General features: G+C 36.3%; 3 protein-coding genes across 3 annotated transcripts; 1 reads left to right on the forward strand and 2 right to left on the reverse strand.

Moving 5' to 3' along the window:
* Positions 1-201: 201 nt before the first annotated feature.
* Positions 202-1,946, reverse strand: LOC140959710 (scopoletin glucosyltransferase-like). The gene has a single exon (XM_073417694.1). The coding sequence runs from the start codon at positions 1,752-1,754 to the stop codon at positions 315-317; it is 1,440 nt and encodes a 479-aa protein (XP_073273795.1). The 5' UTR covers positions 1,755-1,946; the 3' UTR covers positions 202-314.
* Positions 1,947-3,414: 1,468 nt separating this feature from the next.
* Positions 3,415-8,107, forward strand: LOC140958962 (polyadenylate-binding protein 2-like). The gene is made up of 9 exons (XM_073416614.1): positions 3,415-4,012; positions 5,102-5,220; positions 5,325-5,981; positions 6,066-6,143; positions 6,239-6,328; positions 6,604-6,741; positions 7,074-7,247; positions 7,312-7,515; positions 7,698-8,107. Exons 1-9 carry the CDS (start codon positions 3,775-3,777, stop codon positions 7,926-7,928), a joined length of 1,929 nt encoding a protein of 642 aa, XP_073272715.1. The 5' UTR covers positions 3,415-3,774; the 3' UTR covers positions 7,929-8,107.
* Positions 8,108-8,915: 808 nt separating this feature from the next.
* On the reverse strand, positions 8,916-10,626 carry LOC140958573 (caffeoyl-CoA O-methyltransferase). The gene is made up of 5 exons (XM_073416068.1): positions 10,472-10,626; positions 10,222-10,301; positions 9,978-10,122; positions 9,738-9,869; positions 8,916-9,401 (listed from the first exon to the last, which is right to left on the reverse strand). Exons 1-5 carry the CDS (start codon positions 10,562-10,564, stop codon positions 9,108-9,110), a joined length of 744 nt encoding a protein of 247 aa, XP_073272169.1. The 5' UTR covers positions 10,565-10,626; the 3' UTR covers positions 8,916-9,107.
* Positions 10,627-11,968: the final 1,342 nt, after the last annotated feature.

Genomic DNA, 11,968 nt, shown 5'->3' on the forward strand with positions numbered 1-11,968 from the left:
GGGTCAACCCGCGACCCAACCCGAAACCCGCCTAACATGTCACTAACCCGAACCCGAAAAACCCCAACCCGAACATGATTTTTTTCGTATTGGGTCGTGTCGCATTTTGACACCCCAAATCATGTGGAAATTCAATGTACTTTTTCATTTTTGCGCTTGACAAGTGTAGTGGATTGCTAAGTTTTTGAATTTGATGATCAATAAAAACACATCTTAAATTTAATTTTCAAATATTATCGAGAGATAGTTGCGTGTGCTATTTCCTAACAAATGCCCCATAAAAACTACAACGAATCCAGGACAAAAAACGTGGATCAAACTTGGTTGGATGGACAGCGATACACGCTCAATTCTTGCATCAAAGAACTCAATTCTGCCATCGATGATCCGCCTTCTTCCACAGCTTTGCTCGCCATTTCTTTCAACTTCTTCGCCCGGCTCCTCATTTCTGTCGCTTCTTCGCCCTTTATCACGCTCTGCACTGCCTTGGCCACCGCCTTACTCGGCACCCCTTCACTCCCTGACCGCCGCCACTGCCTGTTCCCGACGGAAACCCCGATCCTCAAAACCTCTGTCACCAATTTCTCGTTGAAGAACTGCTCCGCAAAAACAGGCCAGGTCACCATAGGCACACCTGCACACACTCCTTCGAGAGTCGAATTCCAACCACAGTGCGTCACAAACGCCCCGATAGAAGGATGGTTTAGGATAAGCACTTGGGGTGCCCATCCTCTTATAATCAGGCCCTTACCTTTTATCCTTTCCTCGTATCCATCCGGCAGGAAATCGTTGTTGCCTTCATCATTTCTCCCTCTCCTCACAACCCAGATGAAATCTTGGCCAGATGCCTCGAGCCCAATTGCGGTTTCGCGTAATTGAGCAGAGGTGAAACTCGCCATAGTTCCGAAACACACGTAAACAACCGAGTTGTCCTTCTTTGAGTCGAGCCACGCCTTGATTTCATGTTCATCTAAGGCTGATTCCTTCCCTCTCCGTGCTTTAGCTACATCATCCTTGTTATGCAGCAAAAGGGGGCCGATAAGCCAGGCCCTTCTCCCCAAAACAGTCTTGTAGTGATCGGCGTAATCCGGTTCGAGCTCATAAAAACTGTTGACGACAACTCCGTAGCTTCTCTTCTCTGCTTCCCACATCTGCACCCGCAATTGGGAAAATACAGAACTCGCGTTTTCCTCGAGGTCGGAAGGATTGACTTGTGTTCGTACCAACTTTAGCTGATGCGGAAGGTCAGGCAACAAAAAGGGCTCAGAATCTGATGAAACATTCTCATAAGGCTTGTGGCGCTTCATTTGCTCGGTGGCGCACAACGCGAAAGTGCTTACGCCATGAAAAACCAATCTCGGGATACCAAATTTGGCTGCAGAATCAGTAGTCCAAGGCAAGAACATGTCAGCAACCAGACAATTCGGTCGGAACTCTTCAAGTAGTTTTTCCACAGGTTCTTGGAGCATAGACAGCGCCTTAACAAATTTTGGGAACAAGTCCTCGTGAGCCATGACGTGATCGAAGCTCACACAGGCATCCGGCAGATCTGAACCCTCGGGCGGGAACTTGAGGATGCTTAGACCGATATCGAGTCCTGATTCTCGAGCTTTCTTGATGGGATCAGCAAATTCAGCCGTCGAGATTATGATTGTTTTCACGCCACGAGAGTAAAAAAGCTTGGCCATATCTAGCGTTGGAATCATATGGCCATGAGCCATAAATGGAAGAAAAACTACAACAAACTGTCCCATTTTCTGATCAATATAGCAGATAAACACTGAAAAAGTTGATCAAGAAAACTGATTTTAGATCTGTTGTAAAAGAGAGCAAATTTCTGAGAAATCAGAACTTGAGTACAAATTGGAGGCTGCTTGTTAGTTGTCATTAATCGTGGGTGTGCTTAAATAGTTGTGAATTGTAAATAAAATTGTAGGAAAAAACGCTGAATTGGGAGAAAGGGGAGGGACCACTTCTTTGATCTTTTGCTCATTTGTATCGGAGCAATGGGAATAGAAGTTGAAAAAGGAAACATGGGAGGAAAGACAGCTAGGAGCACATGGCTTTGCTGACTTGCTTTGGGCTATGCTGACCTACTTGCTAACGTAGAAGAATTCAAATCATTTTGAACTTTTCCAGCCAAATAAGAAGCTTCTACTTTTATGTATAAGTTTTTAAGTCAGTATGACCAGACTTGAAATAGTGATAAGAAAATTACTTCAAACAAATTCTTCGACTTAAATAATGAATCGAACATGTTAAATTAATATTATAACATTTGCTGGAACGATAAATATATCATACACGTTGGAAGTCGTGGAAATTATGCAATGACAAAAATACCCTCATCAAGAAATTGAAAAATATCATATAATGAAAATCTTCTAGAACGTCCACGTCCACGAATAGATCTTTTTGATTTGAGTAGTTATCTTGTGAGACGGTATAACAAATCTTTATCTGTGAGTCGGGTCAATACTATCGATATTCACAATAAAAAATAATACTATTAGCATAAAAAATTAATATTTTTTCATGGATGACCCAAATAAGATATCCGTCTTATAAAATACGACTCGTGAGACCGTTGCACACAAGTTTTTGTCTTTTGATTTCCATCATTTTAAAAAAGTCAGCCAATAAGATTATTGATATGTCAATCTTACCGACAAACAAAAAAGGAAGCATACTTATTTATACTTTTAAAGAGTAGATATGTTGTGAGACGGTCTCACGAATCTTTATCTGTNCAATATACTTAATTCATACATATTTTATCGTGTAATTGAAAATTTGATTTTGAAATCATTAAAAAATATTTATATATTTTAAAAATTATGTAAATTCTTTATTTTTCTTATGATCTTCTATTATTTTTTAATATAAAAAATCTAATTTATCATAATTTAATGATTATTACATAAAATATTTAATAAAAAAACATATATTTTTATTATATTTATTAATTTTTTCTATATTATGTATAAATAATATCTGAGTATTAAATATTATTAATAAGAAAAATAATAAGTAAAAATATCAAATATTATTAATTTTAACTATCAAATCTAATATTTAAATAATATTAGCTAAACACAAATTTCAAATCCAATTTTTATTTTTTTTCAAACATAGTGTAAGAGTTCAAAACTCATTTTATTAAATATATTACATAAATTATTATTGAATCTTATTTTCTGCTTACCGTTTTTTACATGTACAAGCAAGCATTGGAATGCGTTTTTTCGGGAAAACGAAAACGAAAACGCATTTCCAAATTAGAGAAGTCGCATTGGCGAACACATTCACGAATACGTCAATACGGGACCCGGTCAATCTAATCCAACGGCATGGATTTCGTTTCACCGAATCAACGTTTAATCCCCTAACCCCAAGCAAATAATAACATGCGCCGCCGCAATATCCCTCAGAGTTTTTGCAGTGCGCGGTACAAAACTGCCCTTCATATCTCTCCATTTTCAATCTCCGTCGTGCCTCCGTCGCCGCCGGCCTCTGTTTTTTGCCTCTCCTCAGTCGGACCTACGACGTATCCTTCCTTCCCTCTCCTCTATTTTCTTTTAAAATCCCAAAACAAAACAAAAAACATATCTCGCGAAAAAAATTCGAAATTCTGAGTCCTCCGTCGAGAAGTTGTTCGACCTTTTGTTTCCTTCGTGCTTCTCTTTGAGTTTGTTAATAAAAAGAGGAGAGGGAAGCTGTTGAAGAAAAAAATTTAAAAAATTTAGAAACTCTTTGACAAGGAAAAAATCATTGATGGCGGCTCAGGTTCAGATGCAACCTCCAGTGCAGTTGGTAAACGTCACACCGGCAAGCGGTGCTCCGTTTGTGACTTCACTCTACGTCGGAGATCTTGATGCGAACGTCACCGACTCGCAATTGTACGATCTGTTCAGCCAGGTGGGGGATGTGGTGTCAGTTAGGGTTTGCAGGGATTTGACTAGCCGACATTCGCTCGGTTATGGCTACGTCAACTACGGCAATCCTCAGGATGGTTCGTATTCTATTTCGTCTGTGACATTTGACATTTATTAATCAATTTGATTCTATCAGCCTCTTGATTTGAATTCCCTTTTCAATGTTCATTGTAATTTTCTTTGCTATATATTGATATTTCCAAAACATCCAATCATAAAGTGGAGTCGAAACCTGGGATTGGGTTATTTTTAGTGACATATGACTACAGTAATCGTTAATTTACCAAAATAGGAGTTGAGTATCACGTTTAGGATAAATAATATAGCTTTAAGAAATTTCACACGTGTATGTCAGATTCAAAATGTGAATTGATGCATGGAAGCAAATTACCCTTATCCGTTTTTATGTCGTGTGATTTGGCTTCCATGATTCATGACCTCATATTTGAGGTTTAATTAATTGGTATTCTGCATGAGAGAAGTGTGATATCAATTCGATGACACATGGCTGTAGTATTAATTGTTGGCGGTTGATGGTGACTACTTTGTTAAGATTTCATGTTTCCTCTTGTATTTTCCATCGACTTATTAAGTTCTATTGCATAGATTATCAAGTCTGTATTGCTTTTATCTGCATTTAGGATCTTTCATTGTTCATCTAGTTCCAATTGTCTTGATTGCACAATCCTTGTGTACCACAGTGACGACGGGAAACCACAAAGTCTTAAGAAAAACTTTAACATTTTTTACTTTTTGCCAATGAATCAATGTGTAGGATCACAGGGTAACTTTTTTTTATCTAAAAAATTAAAATTTGTTTATAAATGATAAATATAATATCCTTTGTGCTAATCTTTCGTGGAATAAGATGACAACCCAATGGGTACCTTATATTTATGCAATTATTAACTCAAGCTAATATTGGTCACCAACCAATTAAGGATAAACTAAATAGAATCTTTTGAGACCTTTGTCCACATGGATCCAAAGTGCAACCCTATAATTTATGTTCTCTGACGATCGAGATACTCTTCCTTGAGATCCTTCAAAAGTTCTTTTGTTTCATTATCTCCACAGCTCACGTAACCTGTTTTGTCTTACGATGAAGGCACGTTCCCTTATCTTTGACCATGTTTCTGTACCTAACAAACCTTTCTTTTTGATAGCTGAGAGAGCGGTGGAGGAGCTGAACTTTACTCCTCTCAATGGCAAACCCATTAGGATTATGTATTCTCATCGAGACCCCAGCACACGTAGGAGTGGTACTGGAAATATATTTATTAAGGTATTGTTTCCTTTCCTTTTCCATTATTCATCTTGTGGATTGTCCTGAAATAAAACACTTGATTAGATTTTCTCGCTGGTTGAGATAATGTTGTTTTTCTACAGAATTTGGACAAGGAAATTGACCATAAAGCTCTACATGATACGTTTTCTTCATTTGGGAATATTCTGTCGTGCAAAATAGTAACAAATGCGTCTGGTCAATCAATGGGATATGGTTTTGTGCAATATGCAAGTGATGAATCTGCTCAGAAAGCTATTGAGAAGCTTAATGGTATGCTGCTGAATGGAAAGCAAGTCTATGTTGGACCCTTCCTTCGTAAGCAAGAAAGAGAGATGTCAGTTGACAAGACAGTATTCACCAATGTGTTTGTGAAAAGTCTTTCTGAATCAACAACCGAAGAAGACCTTAGAAAGATATTTGGCGAATTTGGACCGCTCACTAGTACTGTGGTCATGAGAAATGAAGATGGAAAATCCAAGTGCTTTGGATTTGTTAATTTTGAGAATGCCGAAGATGCTGCTAGAGCGGTTGAGTCCCTAAATGGCCATAAATTTGATAACAAGGAATGGTATGTTGGGAGAGCCCAAAAGAAATCTGAGAGGGAGGTTGAATTGAAACAACAATTTGAGCAGAGTGCACAAGAAGCAGTTGACAAATTTCAAGGATTGAACCTGTATGTCAAAAACCTAGATGATAGTGTTGGTGATGATAAGCTCAAGGAATTGTTCTCTCCATTTGGTTCAATAACATCATTCAAGGTTTGTGGTTTGTAACTTGGTTGCGTTGATAATTTATCTTATAGTTGGCTGTGCCTCCTTTAATTTGTTCTAATGTTTATACAGGTGATGCGAGATCCCAAAGGTACAAGCAGGGGATCAGGCTTTGTTGCATTCTCATCACCAGAGGAGGCTTCCAAAGCTGTGAGTTTGATAATGATTTATTGCTTGCTCCTTATTCTCTGCCTTTTTCACCTATTTGCCTTTCAATTAAAGAAATTTAACAAAATTGGTTTCAGCTTTCTGAAATGAATGGTAAGATGATTGCTGGCAAACCACTTTATGTTGCCCTTGCTCAGAGGAAGGAAGATAGAAGAGCACGTTTACAGGTAGACTTGTAGGTGTTCCTTTTACTTTTTATATATTTTTCACTATCCCTGTGAGAAAGAATGAAATGGAGAAGCTAATGTTGATTGTCAGCACATATGAAACTATCTGTGTTCTATAATATCTTTATTGAGCATTGATTTTTATTTTCCATGAGTAGATTGTTTTTTAACCTTTATTTATTGTTAGTTAATTGTAACTCTGTGGACATCCTCTCTCTATATACCCTGTTAATGACTGCGTGTAAGTGTTGATCTCCCCGTTTTATTGTTTCCAGGCTCAATTTGCTCAAATGAGGCCCATGACTATGGCATCTACTGTCAATCCTCGAATGCCAATGTACCCTCCTGGTGGTCCTGGTCTTGGGCAGCAAATATTTTATGGGCAACCACCACCTGCCATTATTCCTCCTCAAGTAAATATGCTCTTCATGCTGTTAAAAGCCATTTGATAACTGTGGCTTTATGGTACTTATTTTAATTGAAAACAAAACAGTAAAAATCTGATCTTGTTTTATCCTGAGATACAAGTATGATTAAAGTTCTCAGTCAGAACTTAGTCAGGAAATGCAGTGTCATCATTGATAACTTGCTTGTTCAATGGAAGCATAACACTGAAGATTGAATCGCGACTGAATTTTGAATGTATTTTACCTAAGAAGTAGCCTAACTGATTTTAGATGTAGGATGCTTTTTTGTGGCCAATAAGTATCGGTGATAATTTATTTGCGCCTCTTTTTCATCTCAGCATGGATTTGGTTATCAGCAGCAACTGGTTCCTGGTATGAGACCTGGTGCGCCTCTCATGCCGAATATGTTTGTGCCTCTGGTTCCACAAGGGCATCAAGGCCCACGGCCTGGTGGTAGACGTGTCAATGCTGTTCCAATGCAGCAAGGCCCACAACCAGTTATGCAGCAGCAGGTTTGTGGCAATTTTTACCTATGAATTTTGAGAATCTCGTGGTTAAATAATTCCTAGTCTGCAGATGCTTCCTAGGGGACGTGGCTTTCGTTATCCTCTTGGGCGTGGCATGCCTGATGTTTCCATGCAAGGTATACCTGGAAACATGCTTCCTGTCCCATATGAAATGGGTGGTTTGCCATTGCATAATGCAGGAATATCTCAACCAATTCCCATTGGAGCTTTGGCATCTGCACTTGCAAACGCTTCCCCCATCGAGCAGAGGACTGTGAGCATTTTCTTTACATGTTTCATTTGAGGCGTCTGATCTATATGCTGCTTTAAACATCTCTAGAGTAGCCTTCAACTTTTAAAGTCTTTATGATGTGCTGACAGTATCATTTCTGCTGTGCAAAGACTTGTAATATGTATAATATATAGTGAAAAAACTCTTTTTTTTTTGTCCTGCAGATGTTGGGAGAAAATTTGTACCCGCTGGTTGAACAGCTTGAGCCTGATACGGCAGCTAAGGTGACTGGCATGCTTCTGGAAATGGATCAGACAGAGGTCTTGCACTTGTTGGAGTCTCCAGAAGCTCTCAAAGCTAAGGTCGCGGAGGCAATGGATGTTCTGAGAAATGTGTCTCAGCAGCAGTCGAGCAGCCCTGCTGAGCAGTTGGCTTCGCTGTCACTGAATGAATGAGCTTCTAGTTTCTTTTACAATGTTGGGTTGGATAATAATACTGACTAGTTTGGTTTTGAAACTAGCTGTTTTTCGAATGCTTTTAACTTGAGATTTTGATGCACCAATCTTTTCGCACGGATTTGAATATCATGATTGGATTTTGCGGTGGTAAGAAATAGTGTTTGAGTTGAAAACCATCTGTGTGTCTTGTGTTTCAAATTCATATTTTATGCTACTAAAACGATATATTATTTATTTACTAAAATCGGAGAGCGCGGTAGGAGGTTGATTTATGTCAACAGGTTGGTGTTATTTTTATTTATTTTAATATATCATATGATTTAAAAATTAAGTTGGCATGTGATATATAAAACAAATATAGGATCTTATAAGCTATTATTGAATGTTTCATATGTGTTTTTCTTAAAATAAAACAAATATTGGATCTTATACGCTATTATTGAATGTTTCAAGTGTTTTTTTTTCTAAAAATAGTTTTTGCCAAATACCTACAATCATCATCTTAGAAATAATCTGAAAACCCCAAAAAATAATTTGTGTTAGTCTTTGATTATCATATGATTTTTGAGAACGAGAAGATGTTGAGACAAAGAATTACATTTAGATGTTTGTACGATTTAAAATATTTTAGTTTCAAATTCCAATCAACCGAAGAGTTAGTTATTATCATATAAAAAGATGCGCATATTGAATTAGTTAGGTGATGTCTTGATAAATAGATGTTTAAGAATATCATATATTACCAATCCTATATTCTTGAGTTTAAACAAGCTCTCATTTATAAAATCCAAAGGTTTGTCCAATCACACAACAATTGAAAATATGCCTTAAAACTTTTGGGACGAAGATGCTTGCTTTAATTTATGATTCATTCTACAATCTGTATCGACACTTATTGACCATTTTCTTTATATATAAATATAAACTACGTTTGGAGTCATAGTTTTTATTTTGGGTAATTGAGACAAACTTGAAATAAATATATAGCTTCATCGAAATACTCTTATTTCAATAATTTAAATTGTTAGATTTTGAAAAATTGACTATTAAAATGACACATCTTATTATATTATTAAAACATAAAGGTATTGGGTTCGAAGACAAAGTTACATAAATCGTAAATTGTGGGGGAGTGACAAAATATACGATATGATTAAAAATTATGAGAAATTGTGATCAGCTGATACGGCGGCACAGGGTGATCCCATCACCCACGGGAAGCTGACAAATCTCGATCCTTGGATCAGCCGCGAGCGACTTGTTCAGCTCCAACACGAAGTCTCGATAATACCTAACATACTTTCTCATCGGTGCATCGGGTGGGGCCACCACGGACCCGTTCCACAGGGTGTTGTCGTACCCGATCACACCACCTATCTTCACCAACTCGATAAGCCTCTTGTGGTAGTTTATATAGTTGTCTTTGTCGGCATCCACAAATATAAAATCAAAGGCCCCATTATGCTTTCCCTGTTTAAATAAATAAATAAATATATATATATATGTATGTATATATATGTATGTACGCGTGTCATTCTCGTGACGAACCTGCCTAAACAACTAATCTTTTTAAAATACAAAAGGATTGTACATTAGTGGTGAACATGTTTTGTGAGTGCATTCACATCACCTGAATTTATTATTATTTGATTTATTGGAATATTGTGGCCAATAATGGAACCCAGAAAAGTTTATCTTTATGGTTTGTGAAGTCAGCTTTCAAAAAAGTTGGTCTAGTGGGTTCGTTGGTATTCAAAACAAGAAAATAGTACAAGTTTTGTGAAAGAAAATTGAAAGTGGGCTTACATCTTGAATCATTTGATCGAGAACAGGCAAGGCTGGACCTTCTCTGAAGTCAATTTTGTGGGCAACGCCAGCCTTTTGAATTACGGGCAGACCCAACTCGTAATTCTCTCTGTTGATGTCCATAGCCAATATCTGCACAATATATATTACACTTCATGATCTCCTTGTAATAATCACCATGTGTAATGCAAAACGATGATCACTTTATAACGAAGGAAAATCTCATTAATGTTACTGTACCTTTCCATCGTGAGGAAGTGCGAGAGCAGTCGCAAGAAGAGAGTAACCGGTGTAAACTCCGATCTCCATAGTATTTTTAGCATTGATCAGCTTCAGAAGCATGTTCAAGAACTGCCCCTCATCTGCCGATGTCGTCATGATATTCCTATATATATATGTTTTCGAATTAGTAAACGAATCAATTAAACGTAAAATAATTGAATGTGTATATATATATTTATATATAATGAATAAATGTACGTACCATGGGTGTTTGGCAGTGACTTCTCTGAGCTCTTTCATGGACTCTGGTTCTTTCGGATAAACGCTGGTTTCAAGAATATACTGCAGCATAACGTTTGAAGGAAAACCAAAAAAAAAAAAAAAGAATCAATATTGCACTGGACGAAACTTTTTTGTGGACGTTCCAATGCACGAAGATTTGATCTTCTGAATGAACACGAGATTTATCTATTTTTCTTGGAAAAAATGATTGAATTAATCAGAATATAAACCTGATAGAGAGCATCGCTTTGCAAGAGACTTTTGTGGCCAACTTCTTGGTGTCTCCCTGCTTGGTTTTCATTGGATTCACCGTTTCCTCCCATTTTTCCTTCGATAATATCTGTCTAGTGTTTTTCCCTCCTGCTTGGTTTGTTTGTTGCTGCTGAGTTGGGAGAGATGAAATGGTGGTGGATATATAGAAACCCAAACCCGGTTCGAGTGTAACGTCGGGAGTTGTTGGGTGGTGAACCGGCGGGGTTGGTGAATATTTTTTAAAATTATTTTTGGGACCTATTTGAGGTTGTCGAGTGGGTCACAGAAAATGTATTTTCTTTTTTTCCAAAATCAATCATAATATTAACTATTTTTAGCTTGTAATTTTATTTTGGAAAATTTAATTTAATTTAATTAACTATATATTGTGGTTAACCATAAAATTAAAATATATTATCGAATGAATATTAAAGTTTGGGTAAATGTAATTACTCGGTTGGTAGGATAGGCAAACGGGGAAATCCAAGAATTTCGATGGAAGATTTCGAGTTTGGACACCAATTCGAAGAACATTTCAAGCATCAAATTTGGTTCAACAGTTCCATTCCTAACTAATACTTTTACCAAATTCGTGCTTACTTCGTCTTAAATATACAAACTTGTTTGTTTTAATAACATCAACATTTTACAAACAAATTTCTTTCTTTTTTTAATCATCGGTTAATTCATTCATCTTTCTAAAATTTAGTTAATATGGTATGCTAGTTAATGAAAAGCTTAGCCATTTAAAAAATCTCGACATCCAAAAAAAATAGGTTTATATGAGAAAGATCGACTCGATCCATATCTTGTTTGATCAGATGAGAACTATGTCTCACATAATAAGATTTTGTTTGATTGGACTTTCAACTTGCTTTAATTCAAAATTTTTAATTAACGGATCTTTAAAGATATTTTTTTTGGTTGTATATCTATATTATTAATAAAACAAGAAGGTTGAATAATAACAGTTTTTTTGAAGTTTTTTTTATTAATTCTAAAATTGTCATTTCCACATTTAACTCTAAAATATATTTAATTTTGTAGTGTATGTTTAAATTTTCATATTTTATAATTATAAAAAGTCATTTTATTAAATTTCATGTCATACTTAATTTTACTGAATATCGTAACTATCTACGACTCCATACATGATTAGGGGTGAGCATTCGGGGTAACCGAACCGAATTAGCAATAACCGAACCGAACCGAAATATTTAGTCATAACCGAACCTACCGAATTAATTTTCATAACCGATAAAAACCGAATTGAATTAAAATCGGTTAATTCGGTCGGTGACCGAAATAACCGATTAGTTTTTTTAAAAAAATTTATGATTTAACTTTAATTATATATGGATTAAAAACATAAAAATTAAAAATTAAAATATATGTAAAAATTGATAGGGTTGGTTTTAAAATTAAGGGTGGATTAGAATTAGAATTAGGGTTGATTTAAAATTAAAAATTAAAAT

The sequence above is a fragment of the Primulina huaijiensis genome, chromosome 15 (assembly GCF_012295235.1).
Source record: "Primulina huaijiensis isolate GDHJ02 chromosome 15, ASM1229523v2, whole genome shotgun sequence".
Classification (NCBI taxonomy): domain Eukaryota; kingdom Viridiplantae; phylum Streptophyta; class Magnoliopsida; order Lamiales; family Gesneriaceae; genus Primulina; species Primulina huaijiensis.

What these genes read in the sequence shown, in the direction of transcription:
- LOC140958573 (XM_073416068.1), bottom strand. Translation starts at nt 10,564, where the DNA reads ATGGGAGGAAACGGTGAATCCAATGAAAACCAAGCAGGGAGACACCAA. An exon ending in GTCACTGCCAAACACCCATG is followed by an intron (nt 10,123 to 10,221) that starts GTACGTACATTT and finishes ATATATATATAG; the next exon opens with GAATATCATGACGACATCGG. An exon ending in CACTTCCTCACGATGGAAAG is followed by an intron (nt 9,870 to 9,977) that starts GTACAGTAACAT and finishes TATATTGTGCAG; the next exon opens with ATATTGGCTATGGACATCAA.
- LOC140958962 (XM_073416614.1), top strand. Translation starts at nt 3,775, where the DNA reads ATGGCGGCTCAGGTTCAGATGCAACCTCCAGTGCAGTTGGTAAACGTC. An exon ending in CTGGAAATATATTTATTAAG is followed by an intron (nt 5,221 to 5,324) that starts GTATTGTTTCCT and finishes GTTTTTCTACAG; the next exon opens with AATTTGGACAAGGAAATTGA. An exon ending in CCCCCATCGAGCAGAGGACT is followed by an intron (nt 7,516 to 7,697) that starts GTGAGCATTTTC and finishes TTTGTCCTGCAG; the next exon opens with ATGTTGGGAGAAAATTTGTA.
- LOC140959710 (XM_073417694.1), bottom strand. Translation starts at nt 1,754, where the DNA reads ATGGGACAGTTTGTTGTAGTTTTTCTTCCATTTATGGCTCATGGCCAT.